At 42.8% G+C, this 16560-nt stretch overlaps 2 protein-coding genes across 8 annotated transcripts in view; one reads left to right on the top strand and one right to left on the bottom strand.

Annotated features, from left to right (window-relative positions):
- tcf7 (transcription factor 7) overlaps window positions 1–10819 on the top strand; it is an 80251-nt gene extending 69432 nt beyond the window's left edge. For 2 of the 6 annotated variants that reach the window (XM_084374371.1, XM_084374369.1), the window contains 4 exons: window positions 870–917; window positions 3630–3678; window positions 4719–4791; window positions 8610–10819. In XM_084374371.1, the coding sequence (XP_084230497.1) occupies window positions 870–917; window positions 3630–3678; window positions 4719–4791; window positions 8610–9000 (561 nt within the window). In that variant the 3' untranslated portion in view covers window positions 9001–10819. Of the gene's footprint in view, window positions 1–869; window positions 918–3629; window positions 3679–4718; window positions 4792–8585 lie in introns of all 6 variants that reach the window. The other 4 variants (XM_084374372.1, XM_084374370.1, XM_084374373.1 and 1 more) reach the window with 4 other exon arrangements.
- Window positions 10820–10894: 75 nt separating this feature from the next.
- skp1 (S-phase kinase-associated protein 1) lies at window positions 10895–16412 on the bottom strand. 2 transcript variants are annotated; one of them, XM_084374661.1, is made up of 6 exons: window positions 16306–16412; window positions 15425–15524; window positions 15172–15245; window positions 14806–14949; window positions 11751–11891; window positions 10895–11626 (listed from the first exon to the last, which is right to left on the bottom strand). In XM_084374661.1, the coding sequence occupies exons 2-6, from the start codon at window positions 15519–15521 to the stop codon at window positions 11591–11593; spliced, it is 492 nt and encodes a 163-aa protein (XP_084230787.1). In that variant the 5' UTR covers window positions 15522–15524; window positions 16306–16412; the 3' UTR covers window positions 10895–11590. The 2 variants fall into 2 exon arrangements, with proteins under 2 accessions (XP_084230787.1, XP_084230786.1); XM_084374660.1 differs by having other exon boundaries at window positions 16200–16348.
- Window positions 16413–16560: the final 148 nt, after the last annotated feature.

Raw genomic sequence — 16560 nt, 5'->3', positions numbered from 1 at the left:
CTATAGAGAGGTGAAGTGCCCCATTATTATTTTATAATATTTGACAAATACACTTTTGATCATGTTTGAATTGTGCCATGAACTCCACATATGATGTTTGTGAATTTGTCATAAAGATGATAAAATACCAATTAGTTTTTGGTTAAAAGCACAATCAATCTGCACATATCGACAGCTGTCGTTATGTCAGCCACGTCTGTGATGTTGGATGTGTAGTGACTTTCTAATGATGTATTTTCACAGCCTTGTATTTCATTAGTTTTATGACAAATTGTGCCTTTCTCGAGTTGAAAAACTATCTTTTATCATATCATATGATAACATCATATGTGTATTTCATGGCACAATTCAAGTGGGGTCAAAAAAACTTCACCTCTCTATTTATACTTTGATAAGTTATTACATCATGCAGTGGATATTATATTAGTAGCAACACACCTTGAATCTGTCCCTAAAGGCAGAACGTTGCATTTGAAAACACCAGGACGCGTCCAACTACTTGACTTCTCTCTCTGGTTTGACTCCCTGTAAATAAAACCCAGATAAACTAAAAGAATAGGATCAGTTTATTGAACCAGAACTTGGTGAACTGGGATCTTCTCACCTCAGAGCTGAAGAAGTTACTCTTTACCTCTCTTACTGACTACTGTGTCAACAACCTGCATGTTTATTGACCCCCCCCCCAGACCTGTCAGTCAGAAGTCACCAAACTTTTTAGGGCATGAAATGATTAAAATAAGTCTCTCAGATGTTATAGGAGGAAGTCAGACCTGTGTGGTGCATGTGTTTGAGTCTAATGTTTTGGGGATGTGCTGTATCTGGGCTGCTGTGTGCCTCTGACTTGTCAGTTTGCTGTTGAACTCTTGCAGGAGGCGGGCCTTAGCGGGGTCGCAGGGGAAAAGAGTAAAGCTGATTGGGTAGGGACACGTCTTATGGTGGATTTATGCCTCTGTGGTGGGAAAAAAAAAAAATGTGAAGCTGCATGAAAGGGGTTGTGGGTATTCCTGTGCAAAAGTTTGCATGCACCTTCCAAAAAACCTTAATGACTCACACACGACAGCATCACGAACAACATACGAGTGACAGCCGCAGCTGCAAGAGCACATCTGATTGGTTAACTACAAGTATATTTCACATTGCCATGGTTTATGTGTAGTAGTCAGTTTAACTGTGAAACACTGAATCACACAGAGGTATAAATCGACCCGTTTTGCTCAACTAACAGAGAGCAGGGCCGCATGGCTGGCCTCGCTGCCTCGCTGCCTGAGTTTTATTATTTTTTTAATGGGCATCCCTTTAAAATACCTTCATTCTTTTTATTACCAGACAATAGTGACACACGTTATGTCCTGGTTAAACAAGACACACAACCTTTTTGCCACAACATCATGTAGTAGTGATTGTTCATCTAATAATTTACAGGTTTAAGTCCATCCTGTAATGTCGATGTGGAAAATGTGCCACACTCAGGTGAATCAAAGGTTGTAAGAGACGCTGCTTTTCAGTCCCTTTAGAGTGGAAACCTGTTTTACGCTTTTTCTCTGCTCTACTGTCTTTTGTTTTTTCGGGCAGGCATGACACACACACACACACACACCATGTGTTATGGTGACACTTAACTTGGGCTGTGGTTTATAACGCGTTGGTAACATCTGAGCGAGTGCTTCATGTCACAAACTTTGCACGCTGATTCCCTTCTAATGTCATTCTTCATTTCGTTTTCATCTCGTTTTAAAGGCAGAGGCCGACGGAGGGTGGCGAGTTTAATGAGTAGACCTTTCAAAATAAAAGTCCTGAATTATTTCTGAGCTCGTTTCTCAAATATGTTATAAACCAGAGCTCTAGTAAACTGTGATCATAAGTGTAGGAGCTTTTGCTGTATGCATGGAGCTTTGAGCATTGTCTAAGCAGCTCACATCAGCACAGTGGTGGAGTTTGATTAGTTCATGATGAAGTACGGCTTTATATGTAAACATCATCCACATGTTGTGGCTTCACAGGATAAGTTCTTGTTTTTATAGTCTTTAAGAAACCAAAAGTCAGAAGAAACCAAAAGCACATTTAAATATCTTGTGTTGTCAGTCCAATATCCAGTATATTAAGTTTAAAGGAGATATATTATGCTACTTCTCAGGGTTATAATTTTGTTTTTAATAGATTTACATGCTTTAATGCTCAAAAAACACATCAGTTTTCTCATACTGTCCGGTGCAGTAGCTCTGCTTTCCCCCTCCACCCACAAGCTCTGTTTTTTAGCTCCTGTCTCTTTAAGCCCCCCCTGAATACCCAGTGTCTTCTGATTGGTCAGCTCACACATGTCTGAGCCAGCTCGTTAATTAGTAGTTAGGCGTAAATAATGCGTATGTGTGACATGGTGATGAAGTGTGATGTCACAAAGTTGCAGAATTAAAGGCGGGACTACTGACGAGGCGTTTCAGGAGCAGTGTTTTCTGTGGGAGAGAGGAGCTTCGACTTTGACGCTTTTAACTTTCAAGATAATAAATAAAACAGAATGAGAGGAAACAAATAAATATGATAGAAAAGTAAGAAGCATCCATAATTTTTAAAAAAAAAACAGCATTTTTTGCCTGAAAAATGACTTTAACAGTCAATTAATTATCAAATAGTTGGTGATTATCATCATCAGTCAATTGGTCGACTAATAGTTGGAGCTATAAAATATAGAACAACTTCTGTAGTGACGACGCGAGCGTTCAGAGCTTCAGACAACATTTTAAGAAACCCCCGCTCGCTCCTCATCACCCTCCTCACTTTGCTCTGGACCTCCTAGCAAAACAGGAAGTAAAGGTCCACACACCGCCCCCGCAGCTGTGGAGGGTTTCTCTTCCGAGTCCCAAAAAAAGCCAACATATATATACTGTAGTATATGCACACACATCGACACACACACACACACACATACGCCCACGGACACAAAGCTCAGAAAGGTGCAGTTGCACGAATTGTTGTTGTAACCACATAGACAGTGCTGACAGCGAGTCGAGGAGGGCAGACATCGAAGCGTAGGCGGTGGAGCTCTGTACCCACATCCTTCATCTCACCCAAATATGAGGCCTCACTCCACCATCAACCGGATCTGTGTGAACAACTCTGATGTTTACCTCAACAGTCACACATTACAAATCAGTCAGACGGGAGAGAGAAAGAAATACAAATATGAAAACAAGACATTTGGATCTTTAAAAAGCCACGTTAAACACTTTCGACTCTTCTTCTCGTTGAATACTTGTCGATGACGACACGTCAGGTTGTGCATGAATCGAGTGTATAATGACATTAGCGATGCAACGTGTTTTCTTTGTTTTTCTTTATCTTTCTTGGCTTTTTCTTGCTTTTGTAGACTATTTAAAGATGGTTGCCTGACCTGGTTGCTGCTTTCAACTTTTTTGCATTTATCTACATGTCACAAAGGAACCCCCTCTTTTTTTCATGTTGTGCAGATTTTTTAAAAAATATTCAGTTTGGGGACTACTTTCCACTCATTCTCAACATATTAAGCTAACAGGGAAAGCACAGAGGAATCCCAGAATTATTTGCATGGATGAAACTCGAGAGGATATCAGTAATTCATTGGTGGGGGTTTTGTTTTTTTGTTTTTTTTCCCACAGGGCAAGAAGAAGAGGAGAAAAAGGGAGAAGCTGCAGGACTCCAATACAGGTAAACTATCTTTAAAACATCTCCCCCTTGTCAGACAGTGAACCCTGAGAAAGAAGGAATGGCTAGTGTCGAGAGGATTCAGTTGAGCTTGATTTTGCGTTGGCGCTCAGTAGCACAACATCTTGTTGTCTTTGAGGCAGGATGTGTCTCTAACGTCAAACCGCCCACCCACTCGGCTTTCCACGTAACCTAAATTATAAACATCATGTACAAACGAAACATTGGGTCCTGATCTTAACTGTTTGAGCTCAGTGTCACACATCATGGCATTTTCCCTTTTCCCCTTCACCGCCGAGGCACTCAGAAATATTTCCCATCACTTATCTGTACCAATGAAAAAATAACCACACATAGAAGTAGATCATTTATTGACTTAAATGTCCTGCAGGAAACTCTGCTGTTTTACATGAGAGCTAAGCAGAAAAATATGGATGTTAATAGATGTTAGCAGTCAGCTGTTGTCTTGGAAAAAAGTTGATATTTGACACCACAAGGAAAGATTGAGGGCAAAGCATTTCTGATTTTATAAAAGGAGGAAGAAGAGTGAGAGGAGGCAGACTGATGAGGGCTCTGCAGAACAGAATCAATATGTCGATATATTTGAACAATGAACAGACCGATGAGAAGCGTGAATGAAGCCAATGATCTAATTCAGAGTGTATTTTTAGATGAAGCGGTTTATGAACAGAAAGTGAAGATCTTTAAACCCCTGTGTCAGCAGCGTCGCAGCTCGGCTGTCCTCTCTCGGTCTCTTTTAACTGCCTGTGTTCAGGATGTCTGACGTGTTTCTTTAACTAAACTGTGTGTGTGTTCTGGCATTTATTGATGTTTTGCTGTGCTGTAACCGGCTACTAACCGTTTGACCTGATGGCTTTCTCTGAACGAACAGCCCTGTTGGTGGTTTCCGCCCTGACGAGCTCTTGTGTCTCTTTCTGTTCTGTGTCTCTCCTCCTCTAACCCCTCTTTTTCCTCCTCCTCTGCTCCTTTTTTTTTTGGCTTTTCCTCCTTCTTGTTTTGTGCATGCTGTGCATTGTGCTCAGACCCGGGCTCTCCTAAGAAATGCCGGGCTCGCTTCGGCCTCAACCAACAAACGGACTGGTGCGGTCCCTGCAGGTGGGTACCAAACATCCACCACCCACCCCCCCCGACCCGCTCCATAGCGCCCACGCTCCTCATCTCTGCTCCCATCCGTCCATCACAGATCACTTCCCCCTGATGGAGTCACAGTTATTCAAACATTTTCTCAGAGGCAGAGCTGCTCTGGAGGTGGTAATGATCTTAATCGGATCAAGTTCACAAGAAGACGAGGTCGTTTTGGTTTCCTCCCGTCTTTTGCTTTTTTTACTACGGGAAAAAAAACGTACCAACCCGCTGACGGTTGACTCAACTCTGCCTCCAGACATCTCTGCCTCCAATGAATGTTTGGGAATCCAACCCGAGCTCTGCATGCCGTCTGTCACTAACCTTCTGCTCTGTTGCACGTTGAAGCACTTTAACCATAAATATGTCGCTCTATAGTAACAAGAGAAACGGTCATAAAGTGTCAGAACATCCCAAAATCAAACTCCTCCTGCAGCATCAATGTATCCTACGATGCCAACCCTAAGTGTCGATATCTGACGACCTGAGAATGAAACCGTTTCTCCAGGAAGTTATATTTTGTTGCTTAAAGTCACATCAGGCTCCACATCTTTATATTCAGCATCAGGATTTTCTTCAGGTCCAAAAACCTTTGACTTGTTTGATGCGTCAACGTGGATTTTCCCCCACTTTTCGCTGTTATTCTCCTGTGACGTCTTGCCTTAAAGGTCAAAGGTGGTTCGCTGGTATTCAAAACCAAAACATACCTGTATCTTTCTCTGCTTCCTCCTGATGACTCGATTACAGAACTTAAATGAAAACGGCACAAGAACTTGTTCCTGGCATCTCCAAACGTGTGCAGACAGATTTATGAATTCAAATGAGTTCGTGCCGTTAAATGCCCCAAAAGTCAGACATTCCTACGAGGAAAAACATTTAACTTTATTACCGCAGCTTGTAAATTCAGGTCAAGGCTCGAGCTCTGCTAATAAGCAGCCAACGTGAAGTCATTACAAACCTGTTGAGTTGCATCTCTTACATCATCGGCAGCCATTACTACCAATTTGCAAGACCCGTGTTGTTAAAGGTCAACAGTTAAATCTTCTTTATTCCAGCTCGGTAGCAAAAAAAAGTCGACGACGTGTGTCAGCAGCCACGTTTCTTCCTTGTTTGTCATCGTGAACAAGGCTGGAAATGTTCCCTCATCGAGCAGCTGGAGGAACATTTCATGAGTTATTAAAGTAAAACAGGAAACTTGGTTTACAGAGTTTATTATTAATCTAGTGTTCAAGTACCCAGAAAACTCAAGATTCATCGATGTGCGACTTACTTCAAGTATTTTTATGGACTTTTTCCTCAAAATCCCAACAACCTCAGCTCTGTTTCTTCGTACGGTGCAGAAACATTGTAAAAAAAATACGATATAAATCATCAGAACCGGGCCTGTCAGCACGTCAGACCGCTCTGTTTAAGTCACAGCGGGATTTACAGTAGACGACAGACGAGCGCGCCGCTGCAGGAGTTCAGGGATCCGTGTGGTTCTGCAGAAGAAGCTTCTACCACCACAGCACTGTAGTAACCCCGTCGTCTTCCCCACCATCACGTCATGGAAATCTTAGTGTGTGTGTGTGTGTGTGTGTGTGTTTCGGTTTGTGAGAACAAAGGGGGGTGAATGTGGTTTAGAGCAAATCCTTATCACCACAGCTCAACACACACACACACACACACACACACACACACACACACACACACACACACACTCTCCCTGCAGCTTTGCCTTCTGACGGCATTCTCATGCCCATCTGCTTTCAACTCTCTCCATTCATGCGATGTGGTAACAGGCGCCTTTTGATGGTGAACTCTGACATTTTAGAAATCACTTTCTATCGCACTCTTCCTCCCCTCTCTCCCTCCGTCTCTTCTGAATATGGCCTCGCGCCTTTCCTTGCGGTTAAACCTGGTGACTCATATCGTATTCTGGTAATGATCATGGGATCCTGTTAGCTGCTTTGATGCTGCGCTCGGCGGTACACAAAGTCTGCTTTTAAGTTTGAGACCTCGCCAAAGCACGGCGCGTCACTCCCGTTTGCAGCGTGTCTGGTGCAAAACTGGGAGACGGTGCACCGAGTGGACAGAAAAACCGAAACACCTGACTTGTGCTACTTTCGGTGTGCTTGTAATGTTGAGGACACCGCCATCACCATGACGCTGTTGATGTTTGAGTTCATTGTCTCACACTAATAGTACTAAAATAAAAAAAGTAGCTTGAGTGGTGTTCGCTGCTCCGAAATAATGAAATAGCTCAACATTTTGGGGAAACGCGCCTATTTTCTTTCTTGGCATCATTATTAGTGTCCGTGCTAATCTTAGCTTAGCATTTAGACTGGAAGCAGGAGGAAATAGCGAGCCTGAAGTTCAAATTTCCCAGTTTATTCTCTTCAAGCATGTTCCTGAGCCAGCTGGTTCATCATTTTTGAACACAAATTAAAACAGGAAAACAGGAAACTCATGTATCTGTCAGAGCTTTGTATCCAGATTTACCTGATTTGTGTGTTTTCCCCTGACCTTTTCTCAAAATTGCAACAATCTCAGGTCTTTCTCCCTGTAATAAAGCAGAAACAAAGTCATAGTATGATTATAAATCATCAGAAACAGGCCACCACGTGTTGATCTCAGCTTAGCATTTCGCCTGGAAGAGGAAAAGGCGAGCCCGACTCTCCAAAGTTCAGACACATGTGCCAACACCTTTAAAGCTCCACTAACTCACATGTTACATCTCGTTTGTTTATTTGGGACGGAGACAGACGTGTTAAAAACCCACAATCTGCGGGTTTACAGTGAGTAATGTACTGTAACTGTTTAACAAGGGCGTCTGTGCAGCATCTCCACTGGCTGCCTGGCAACCTTGAGGTCACGACAAAACTCACAGAGATGTTCTTGTTCCTGCACGTTTCTCCCACTTAAGTCCAAAATTGATGCTTTTACATTCGTGTTTGTGTACGTTTCAAACTAACGAGATGCAACACGTTAAAGAGTGAAGCGTGAAGGCGATGACAGCCGGGCTCGCTGCTCCTCACTGCTGCCAGTCTTCATGCTAAGCTAGGGGCTTAGCATAGCAGTATATCAATAATATATAGTTACTGTAATATGACACTGTATATTGTGTTTTCTTATAGTGATATGGCACGAGTGTCTTTCTGGTTTGAAAGGCTGAATTACAATAAAGTGATGTCATTTTCTGAATTTACCAGACGGTTCTGCTCATTCTAATACCAACTTAGTCGTCATATCCACATTATTGATGGTTACCTGTATAAAAAAACTAAATAAAACTCATTGTGCACATATTTTGTAAAGTATCAACAGTCATCCTTACAATACTGATGCAATATCTCGATTATATTGTCAAAATTTGTAATATTTGTCGCCGATTCCTACATTCATAAAGTGCTTTTGATGAGATATAAAAACATTTAGAAATATATTTTCAACAACCATAATGCTAAGCTACATTGCTACAAGCTACATTAACTGCCTCCTGACCGAGCAAAGACATGAGAATGATTTTAATATTCTCATCAACGTTTTGGCAAAAAAAAGCAAGTAGGTGCTTTTCACAAAAAATGTTGAAATATTCCTTTAAAGAACACCAATATTAAATGATGTGATAGTGATAGTCTATAAAAACATTAGTCAGGAGGTGTGTCTGACACTAATACTGCTGTGTGTTCATTGTGATCATGTGTCTCCGTGTTCATTGACATCGGTGTGAATGATGCATCTTCACTGAAGCCTGCTGACGTTTACCATCCACACTTTATTCACAGATAACTCTCTCTGACTGTCCCTAGGAGGAAAAAGAAGTGCATTCGCTACCTTCAAGGAGGAGGCTGCCCCAGCCCAACTTCTTCAGATTTAAGTGCCATAGACTCTCCCCCGTCCCCGTCCCCCGCCCGCCACCGTCTGTACCAGCACCAGCGCCCCCTCTCACCGGGCAGCTCCCCGCCGCCCGCCTCCCCGTCATCACGCCTCCCCTTGTCTCCGCCGACAAACACACGCTCACAAACACGCCTACCCCTGCAGCAGTCCGCCGGGAAGCGCGGCGACCTCCGACACGCCGCGGCCAAACACGCCCACGCACACCTGGAACTGTCCGGCAAGCAGACGCACGGCTCGACGACGGCGCTGTCGGCCGCCAAGGCCGCAGGACTTTCTCTCAAAGTGCTAACAGAGACTCAGTGATCGCTTCCGGTCCGCTCACATCCCTGATAACCCCTGTTCACCTCCTCCAGAGCCATGAAGATCATCTCCCTCACCTGCCTTCACTCTCACGTTCTGGGTGGTGTGGGTGATGAAGGTGTGATAAGTGTCCCCTCTGCTAGATCGACCCCAGAGCAAGAGGCTTCCTGCGTCTCAGTTCAGAGGCTGGATCCTCTAAAGTCAGCATTTCTGGACCAAATGTATCATTAAAGGACGAGTTCACACGAAAATGAAAATTCATTCAAAGTCGTTAAATGCTCACCGACACGCCGATGGAAAAGTCAGGTGAAGTTTCGTAGTTCACAAAACATTTCTGGAGCTTCACAGCGATGTTTTGTGGACTACGAGACTTCACCCGACTTTCCACTTGCATTGGGGTGAGAAGATAATGACTGGATTTAGATTTCTGGGTGAACTTATCCTTCAGGAGGTCAGTGAAGCCTCCTTTAAGGTGGTGTCCCAGGTATTTTGTATGAGAAATGCTTGTTGTGGAGGAGCACTCGGGTCTGTCTGGTGGTCCGCTGAAGGATTCAGCCTCCTGAACTGGTGACAGTCACCAAGACTCGCAGTCGTACAGAGGCAGAGTTAATCTGAAGCTCAGTGGGTCTTTGGCTCCATCTGCTGCAGTTAAACTCAATTAAAACATCCCGCGTCTCTGCCTCCTGAGAGATGATGTCACAACTCTAAAAACCCCTCGGTGCTCCTTTTTTTTGTTTGTTTTGTTTTATTTTGTAAGCTGACCCCGAGTTTGACCTCCACGACAATCACAAAGGAAAATGTATCGTAAAACGAGCTCTTAGCAACAACACAGACAGAAAAATGAGGCAGAGAGAAGTTCAGGTATGGAGGTGAGGAGACTCTTCAGAGGTCACAGTATTGTTACACTTTGACTCCACTATCGCTCAAAGCCCGACCAGCAGAAGCTCAGGTCTACAGAGAGGGACAGGTCGACTTCAGCTTCACTGCATCACCAAATATTTCAATAAAACTACATGACAAACGTAAAAAAAATATCAGAATTACATTTTCCTTTAGGCACTTTCAGACTGTCAGACTCCCGCTATATCACCTTTACACTTGTTGTTCTGTTTTCTCCCAGTTTCCGGGTATTTTTATATGGATCTCATGTGATTTCTTTAACGTCGGATGTTTTGCCGGTGGAGAAAAAGACGCGAGGGGTTTTGTTTAAGTTTCCTGTTTGTCCTTTTTTGACTGAACATTTTTGCAGCTCCGTAAAACTAATCTGAGACCAAATGGGTACTATTATATTGCATTGTGTTGTAAAGTTTTATAAATGTTGGAATTCCCTATTATAATTAAACTTTTATATGTTTTTATGTAAAAAAATGAGTAAAATAACCACAAAAAAAAAAAGGATTCTTTTAGTTTCTACCGTTCTTAAAGCAATACATTTTTTTTGTGTTTTGTCCTCTTGTGCAGATTTTTTTTTAACTTCTCTTCTCGGTCACGTGTTACTGACGACAGCAGCGTTCAGATGATATCTTGTGTTCTCCAATTTGTGCATGTTCCAACTTCAATGTATCAAAAAAAAAAAAGGCTTTAATTTTTTTTAACTGTTCTCGCAGCTTCAACACTCGGCTTACACGAACCGGAGACTCGATGCTTGTGTGTACAGCTGAACCGGTTTCCTCCAGCAGAGAGAGCTCTTGTGCTAGAAATAGCTTTTGTTTCATTTTTGGGGGCGACGCCTTGAAGATGTCTTGTTTTTTTTAAAGCCTCGAACGCCTCTGATGTATTACATGTTTTTTGTTTGATGTATTAAAGTGTTTTGAATATCTTGTCCATGCCTACTGTAGTTGAAGACGTCTCGTCTGCACCCGCTACGTCCCAAAAACAAAAACAAAATGACAAACGCTCAACGTTTTTATACGTTTTATTTTTACTCCTTCAATACATGTTTGATCATCCCAAAAGCCAGCATCAGAGCTTATATCTGAGAATAAGTTTCCAATTCAATACAACATGAATTAGGAATTAGTTACTCAATGCTGTGTGACAACGCACAAGTACTTTAAGTCCAGAGGACGTTAGGCAAAAAACCCTAAACTTCACTTTTCCTATTAAATAGCCCGTCCTCTCCTCTTTAACAAGGTTTTCACAGAACAAATGCATTTACAGAGCAAAGATAAAATATCCACCCTTTCATTTCCATTGTCAAAAAAGCCATTTTATTCAATCGATTAACCTAAAAGAAAAACAAAACATGTCCAGTAAAAAAGACAACCATTGCGATTAATAATAATAATAAGAGGGGGGGAAAATATGAAAGGAGTGTCCTCTAATCTTGAAGGGTACAAAGCCATTAAACCAGAACTATGTTTTTCTTCTCACGTGTGTGGAAACAAAGAGCTCTTTTTTTATTTAAATTAATGACGACACACAGGCAAGTTAAAATGGTTCATGCTATTGGTACACAGAAATTGAGGGGAAAGGGTACGTGGCTCTAAATATACTAAATGTAAATATTGACAAGTATGAACAACGCCAGTGCAACCAGTTAGCAGGGACATTTCCTTTTTCAGTGTGGTAGTGTTGGCAGGATCCTCCCCGTTTACTTCTCTTCACACCACTGGTTCTCTTTGCGTACCTGCGGACGACAGGAAGGAAAAAAAACTGGAGTGAGTTTCGAAACGTGGAATAAAAGCCTGTTTTATGAACGATATGAGCATAGTTACAAAGACGTGACTCAGGTGGTGATGGAGCAGCGTTACCTGGGCTTCCTCCTCCTCTGTGAAATCATTTTTGATGTTGAAAGTCTTCCTGATCTCTTCGGGGGTTTTGCCTTTGATCATGTTGGCCACCGTCTTGCAGGTGACATCTAACAGACCTTTGATGTCCAGATAGTTGGCGGCCTGAAAGGGAGGAGAAACAACAATGACATGAAGAGGAGCAGCGACGCCTGTAGCATTTCAAAAGAAAAAATATACAGCCGGCAGAGGCCGCCACGACACACGAACACCTGAGTTTTACGGCTGTAGTTCAGGGTTTGATTCTGATGATTCGATTCAGGCGTGCAGACAGAAAACAACAGGATGCTACATCGACGTGGGCGTCGCGTTCTCAGGTACCGGTGTGACTCACAGCCCGTCTGTGCCACGGCTTTCTCTGACCTGGTAAACGCCATGTTTGTTTGTCTATTTGCACATTGAGATTCAATCACAATTCAGGCTGAGCTGAGATAAGGAGGACGCCGATTAACAGCAGGTGAGAATACTGTGTGAGACCAGATGTCATTCTCCAGATATGGGTCACATATTGATACCACGTCAATGGGCACAATATCCAGGAAGGACAGTTTGAGCAACAGATCCATGAAGACGGACAGACTGTCCATTGATTAGTTATCTCAAAGCAGTAAATAAAAGATTTATTTCAATTATTTTCACACATTTATATTCAGAAGGGTTCAGGTTTATCGGATACTAAACTCTGGAAAGTTACCATGACCAGGGATGAGCAGTTCAAGCAAATCAGCTTATACTGACCTCGTGTGAAAAAGACCACGCCACACACATTTTACTGGAGCCTGGTGATAATAAAGCAACTCTACAAAAGGGCAGTAATAACTCGACACCACCGGGTATCACATTATCAACCACACAGTTGTCAAGCCAGCCGTCACCAACGAAAGTGACACCAGGTGTCCTGCTGTCAGTTAATAAAGACAAAACACTGGCAGCTGCTGTGGTTTTGGTAACTTCACCAGTTTGGGAAACATTTCAGCCATAAACTGAATGAAAAGGGAAGCAAGAGGTCAAATCTGAGGAGACTTCACACACTGAAGTGCTGCAACACAGACGGGTTTTCTTTTTGCAACGGTGTCCCGGGATCGATCAGAATTCTTGCAGGAGATTAGCTTTAATAGCACAGAGGAGAACGAAGTAACAGCAGAAAAGACCCACAAGTCTGCTATTAACCCAGTTCACCACAGCTGCGGCGTTTTGCACAAGCAGGTGCTGAGACCAAACATCAACAAAACAGCACTAATAAAAAGAAACCACGTGTCGAGTCATCCTGAGCTACCACCGCTGAAATCCAGCAATCAGGTCCACTCTCTTCCTGCCGGACACATTTATATAGTCTTTACCTGTCTAGACACACAAACGGAGAACATCCTAATCAATACTGTGTTATTGATTTCAACAGTATCTCGCCGCTCTACGCCCGACTGAGGCAACACGTCAGAGCCATCAGTGTACACACTGACCTGAGATCATTAACTCCACTGCTGCTGCGTCCCAGTAAATCACATCATGTAACACCTGCTGAACCCTACAGACACTCAAACGAGCACCCAGTGGCCGCTCCAGCATCATCTCGCTCTGTGCATGTAAGCACATTCATAAATACCAGCCGGGGGTTAATCACACTCGAGTGTCGGACAGTCCGACTTGTGTTTCACCTCGTGGAGGCCGACAGCTTGTCCCGCAGCCATTTCCCAATCACTCCCAGAGAGACTTTGGTTCCCTTCACGGTGCTCTGCTGTGTTTTACATTCACTCGCTGCCCACAGAGGATCAACTGAAATCACACACAACTCCCTCTCTGAGGTTTCACCGTAAAACAGACGTTTAAATCCCGACCTCTCCTGCAGCAGCTGACCCAAACACCGAGTCTTCCAGCTATTGCTAAGCAGCCGCGTTAACCGAATGAAAACAGATCCGTCTCTGCACAGAGATTACTGACATGAGCCACAGCAGAGGAACATGTGAACACACGTTCAACTCATGAGGCACAACTTTAAACTTCAGAAATCAAATTATACAATTACTTTGAATCAGCACTCAGTTCAGGTCAGCTGACACTCTGATCTCTCTCTGGTTGAACATTGTGAATGATTCATTTGGACGGATTTGAGCAAAGTGCTCCCTTTATGTCAATATTAACATTTTCATTATGACCGCACTGGAACTGAGGAAAGGACTCGATGATGCAGGAGCTCGTATTCATCATAAAGTTGTCCTGATTTGGTCTTTAGGTTCAACATGACAGCACTGGGCTTTGTTCATCTGATTAAAATTCAAATTTAAATGCATAAAATACATAAAAGCAGTGGAGCATTGGATAAACGTTGGACACTCGCTTTCACACCGAATCCGTTAAATATGCATCCTGTTACGACGTGGACACAAATGATGTACCTCAGGCCCATCTTCCTATATTTGTAGTTTGTATATTGATATTAAGATGTTTCTCCGCTAGAAGTGAAATACAACACAGCCAACAACAGTTAGACTTGCAGGACGAAACTTCCAGCTAACTGGCAAACTTCCTCCAGTCAGCTGGCACCTTATTTAGGTTTTAGTAAAGATAACTCCTCATTTCAACTTCATGAATCTGCTGTCCCCCTCGTCCATGTCACGCTTACAATACCAGTGACAGATTATTAAAGGTAAGTCAGGCTCTGAACAGTGTGTCGCTTGTGGCAGGAAACAATGAAATCAAACTGATTCTGATATTTACATCACATGCAGTTGGAAGACTTTGAGGCTTTAGTACCAAACTAAACCCAATTATTAACTGACAGAACTGAAAGTGGACTCAACTCTCCCAAACCACTGGTTAGGAAACACTGTTCTAGTGGCTGTATTCATGTATCTGTCAATAATTCAACATCGTGGGGACTTCCCAGCCCTGGTCCATACTAATGTTAACGATTATGTTATAAAATGTTGTTTTTGGTTAAAGTTCAGGTCAGTTATGGGGATGGCATGTACCGGTTGTGGTTAACGAATGTAAATGCAGCGTAGTGTTTTAGTGTTTTTACCAGAATGAGTTCAAACAAGGTGCCTTGGTCCACTTTGAGGAACTCCTGGTCCCATACAGGAATGTCATCCGTCCTCTTCTCCTTGTTCTCATCGTCCTCAGGAGGTGGAGGGTCATCTTTGTGATGAGTGCACCACTGAATCACCTGGAGGGGAAACACAAGCACACACACGCTTTTACCACAAACTACAGTCTCCAACGTGTTGAAGTTCAATCAATGCCCATCAGAACAATGAAAAAACATGTGACAACAAAACCAACCCTATATTTTTAACAAAACAAACCTGCTGAACACCAATTATTAGAAGTATGTGCACATGGTATGTGTGATATGAAGTGTGTGTGTGTGTGTGTGTGTGTCCTGTACCTTCTTGAGGATGGCTGCGTTCACATTAGGGAGGGGAACTGGATCATCATCTCCTTCATCGTCCATCCCCAAATCTGTCAAACAATCAATGAAAGGCACATCAGTCTGACATAAATACCAATATTTACATTTCTTTAAGTAAAATAAAAGTCCTTTAGTTGATGCAAAAGGAAAGATGTAATCAGATATCACACAAAGTCAACAGTGAAGTGACAGAATGGACAGAAAGTTCTTGTGATTTCAGAAGTTGTACCTTCCAACATGGTCTTGATGGTGACCGACTGTTTGGCTATCTCAACATCCACCTCGAAGATTTCCCCATCGGAGCTCTGTAGTTTTATCGTGGGCATTATCTGTGGAGTGAAAACAATTAAAAACCATTACACTCACAGACACCAAATCCACGTCTGATCATTGATAACGCTACGAGATACCTAGCTAAGCTAATATTGACGCGATAGCTAGCTTAGCTGACCGTTTCTGTTATTCCGCTAGCTATGCTATAAAACGTTACAGTACACATACTTGATGATAAATTAGCTACAACAGTAAAGATACACTCGGAAGAAATAACCAAGTTTGCCCTTACGCTACCTATGTGGGCGTTGTTATTAACAAATGCAATAAACCTCCAAGCTAACCAACGATACATTTAGCTAGCCACCTGTTAACGACGGTTGTGCTAATCAAGTAGCTAGCTTGCTATTGGGTTCCTTTTATAACAAACTACCTACAAGGATGCTCGTTAATGCACAAAACACTAATTATGTGTATTACGGTCCAGCTACAATGCCTGCATGCGTTTCTACAACCAAAACAAGCGTCTAACGTTGGTTAATTAGTAGGCTAACCAGGCTGCTAGCATTACCATGCACAATGCTAGCAACTTAGCTTTAACGCTACGCTAGCGCCTTGCGACGTCCGAGAGGCCTCTTAGCCGAGGCAATTCAAACAAAGATGTAAACAAAATGGTCACAAACTCAATTTCCGAAACGTTTAAACGCGTTCCGGTTTGCGAAGCTGCGTACCGTAAATGTTTTTCACTCGGATCCAGAGGTGAAATTCCTCTGTAGTCAACAGCAGGGCCTGACAGACGCGGAGGCACCGACAGCGGCTGGGAGTCTCCGGACTAACCTGGTGGGTGAATGTGATCCTGCCGCCCGGAGGCTGACGCTCGCTTTGTCAGAGGAGGAGGAGGAGGGGGCCGGGAGGAGGCTGGCTTCCTGTAGGTGAACCGGTTTACACTGTTTAACATTAATGTCTGACCAGCTGAATTATTCTTTTACCATCTTTAATGAGCATTTAAAGCCTGCACGCCATTTGTATTTTTTTTTTTTTTTTTTTTTTTTTTTTTTTGGTTCTTGAATAAAATTTGACATTATTATTATT

Source organism: Pagrus pagrus (genome assembly GCF_965226575.1).
Source record: "Pagrus pagrus genome assembly, chromosome: 14".
NCBI classification, from domain to species: domain Eukaryota; kingdom Metazoa; phylum Chordata; class Actinopteri; order Spariformes; family Sparidae; genus Pagrus; species Pagrus pagrus.
This window is presented reverse-complemented; position numbering and strand designations above follow the sequence as displayed.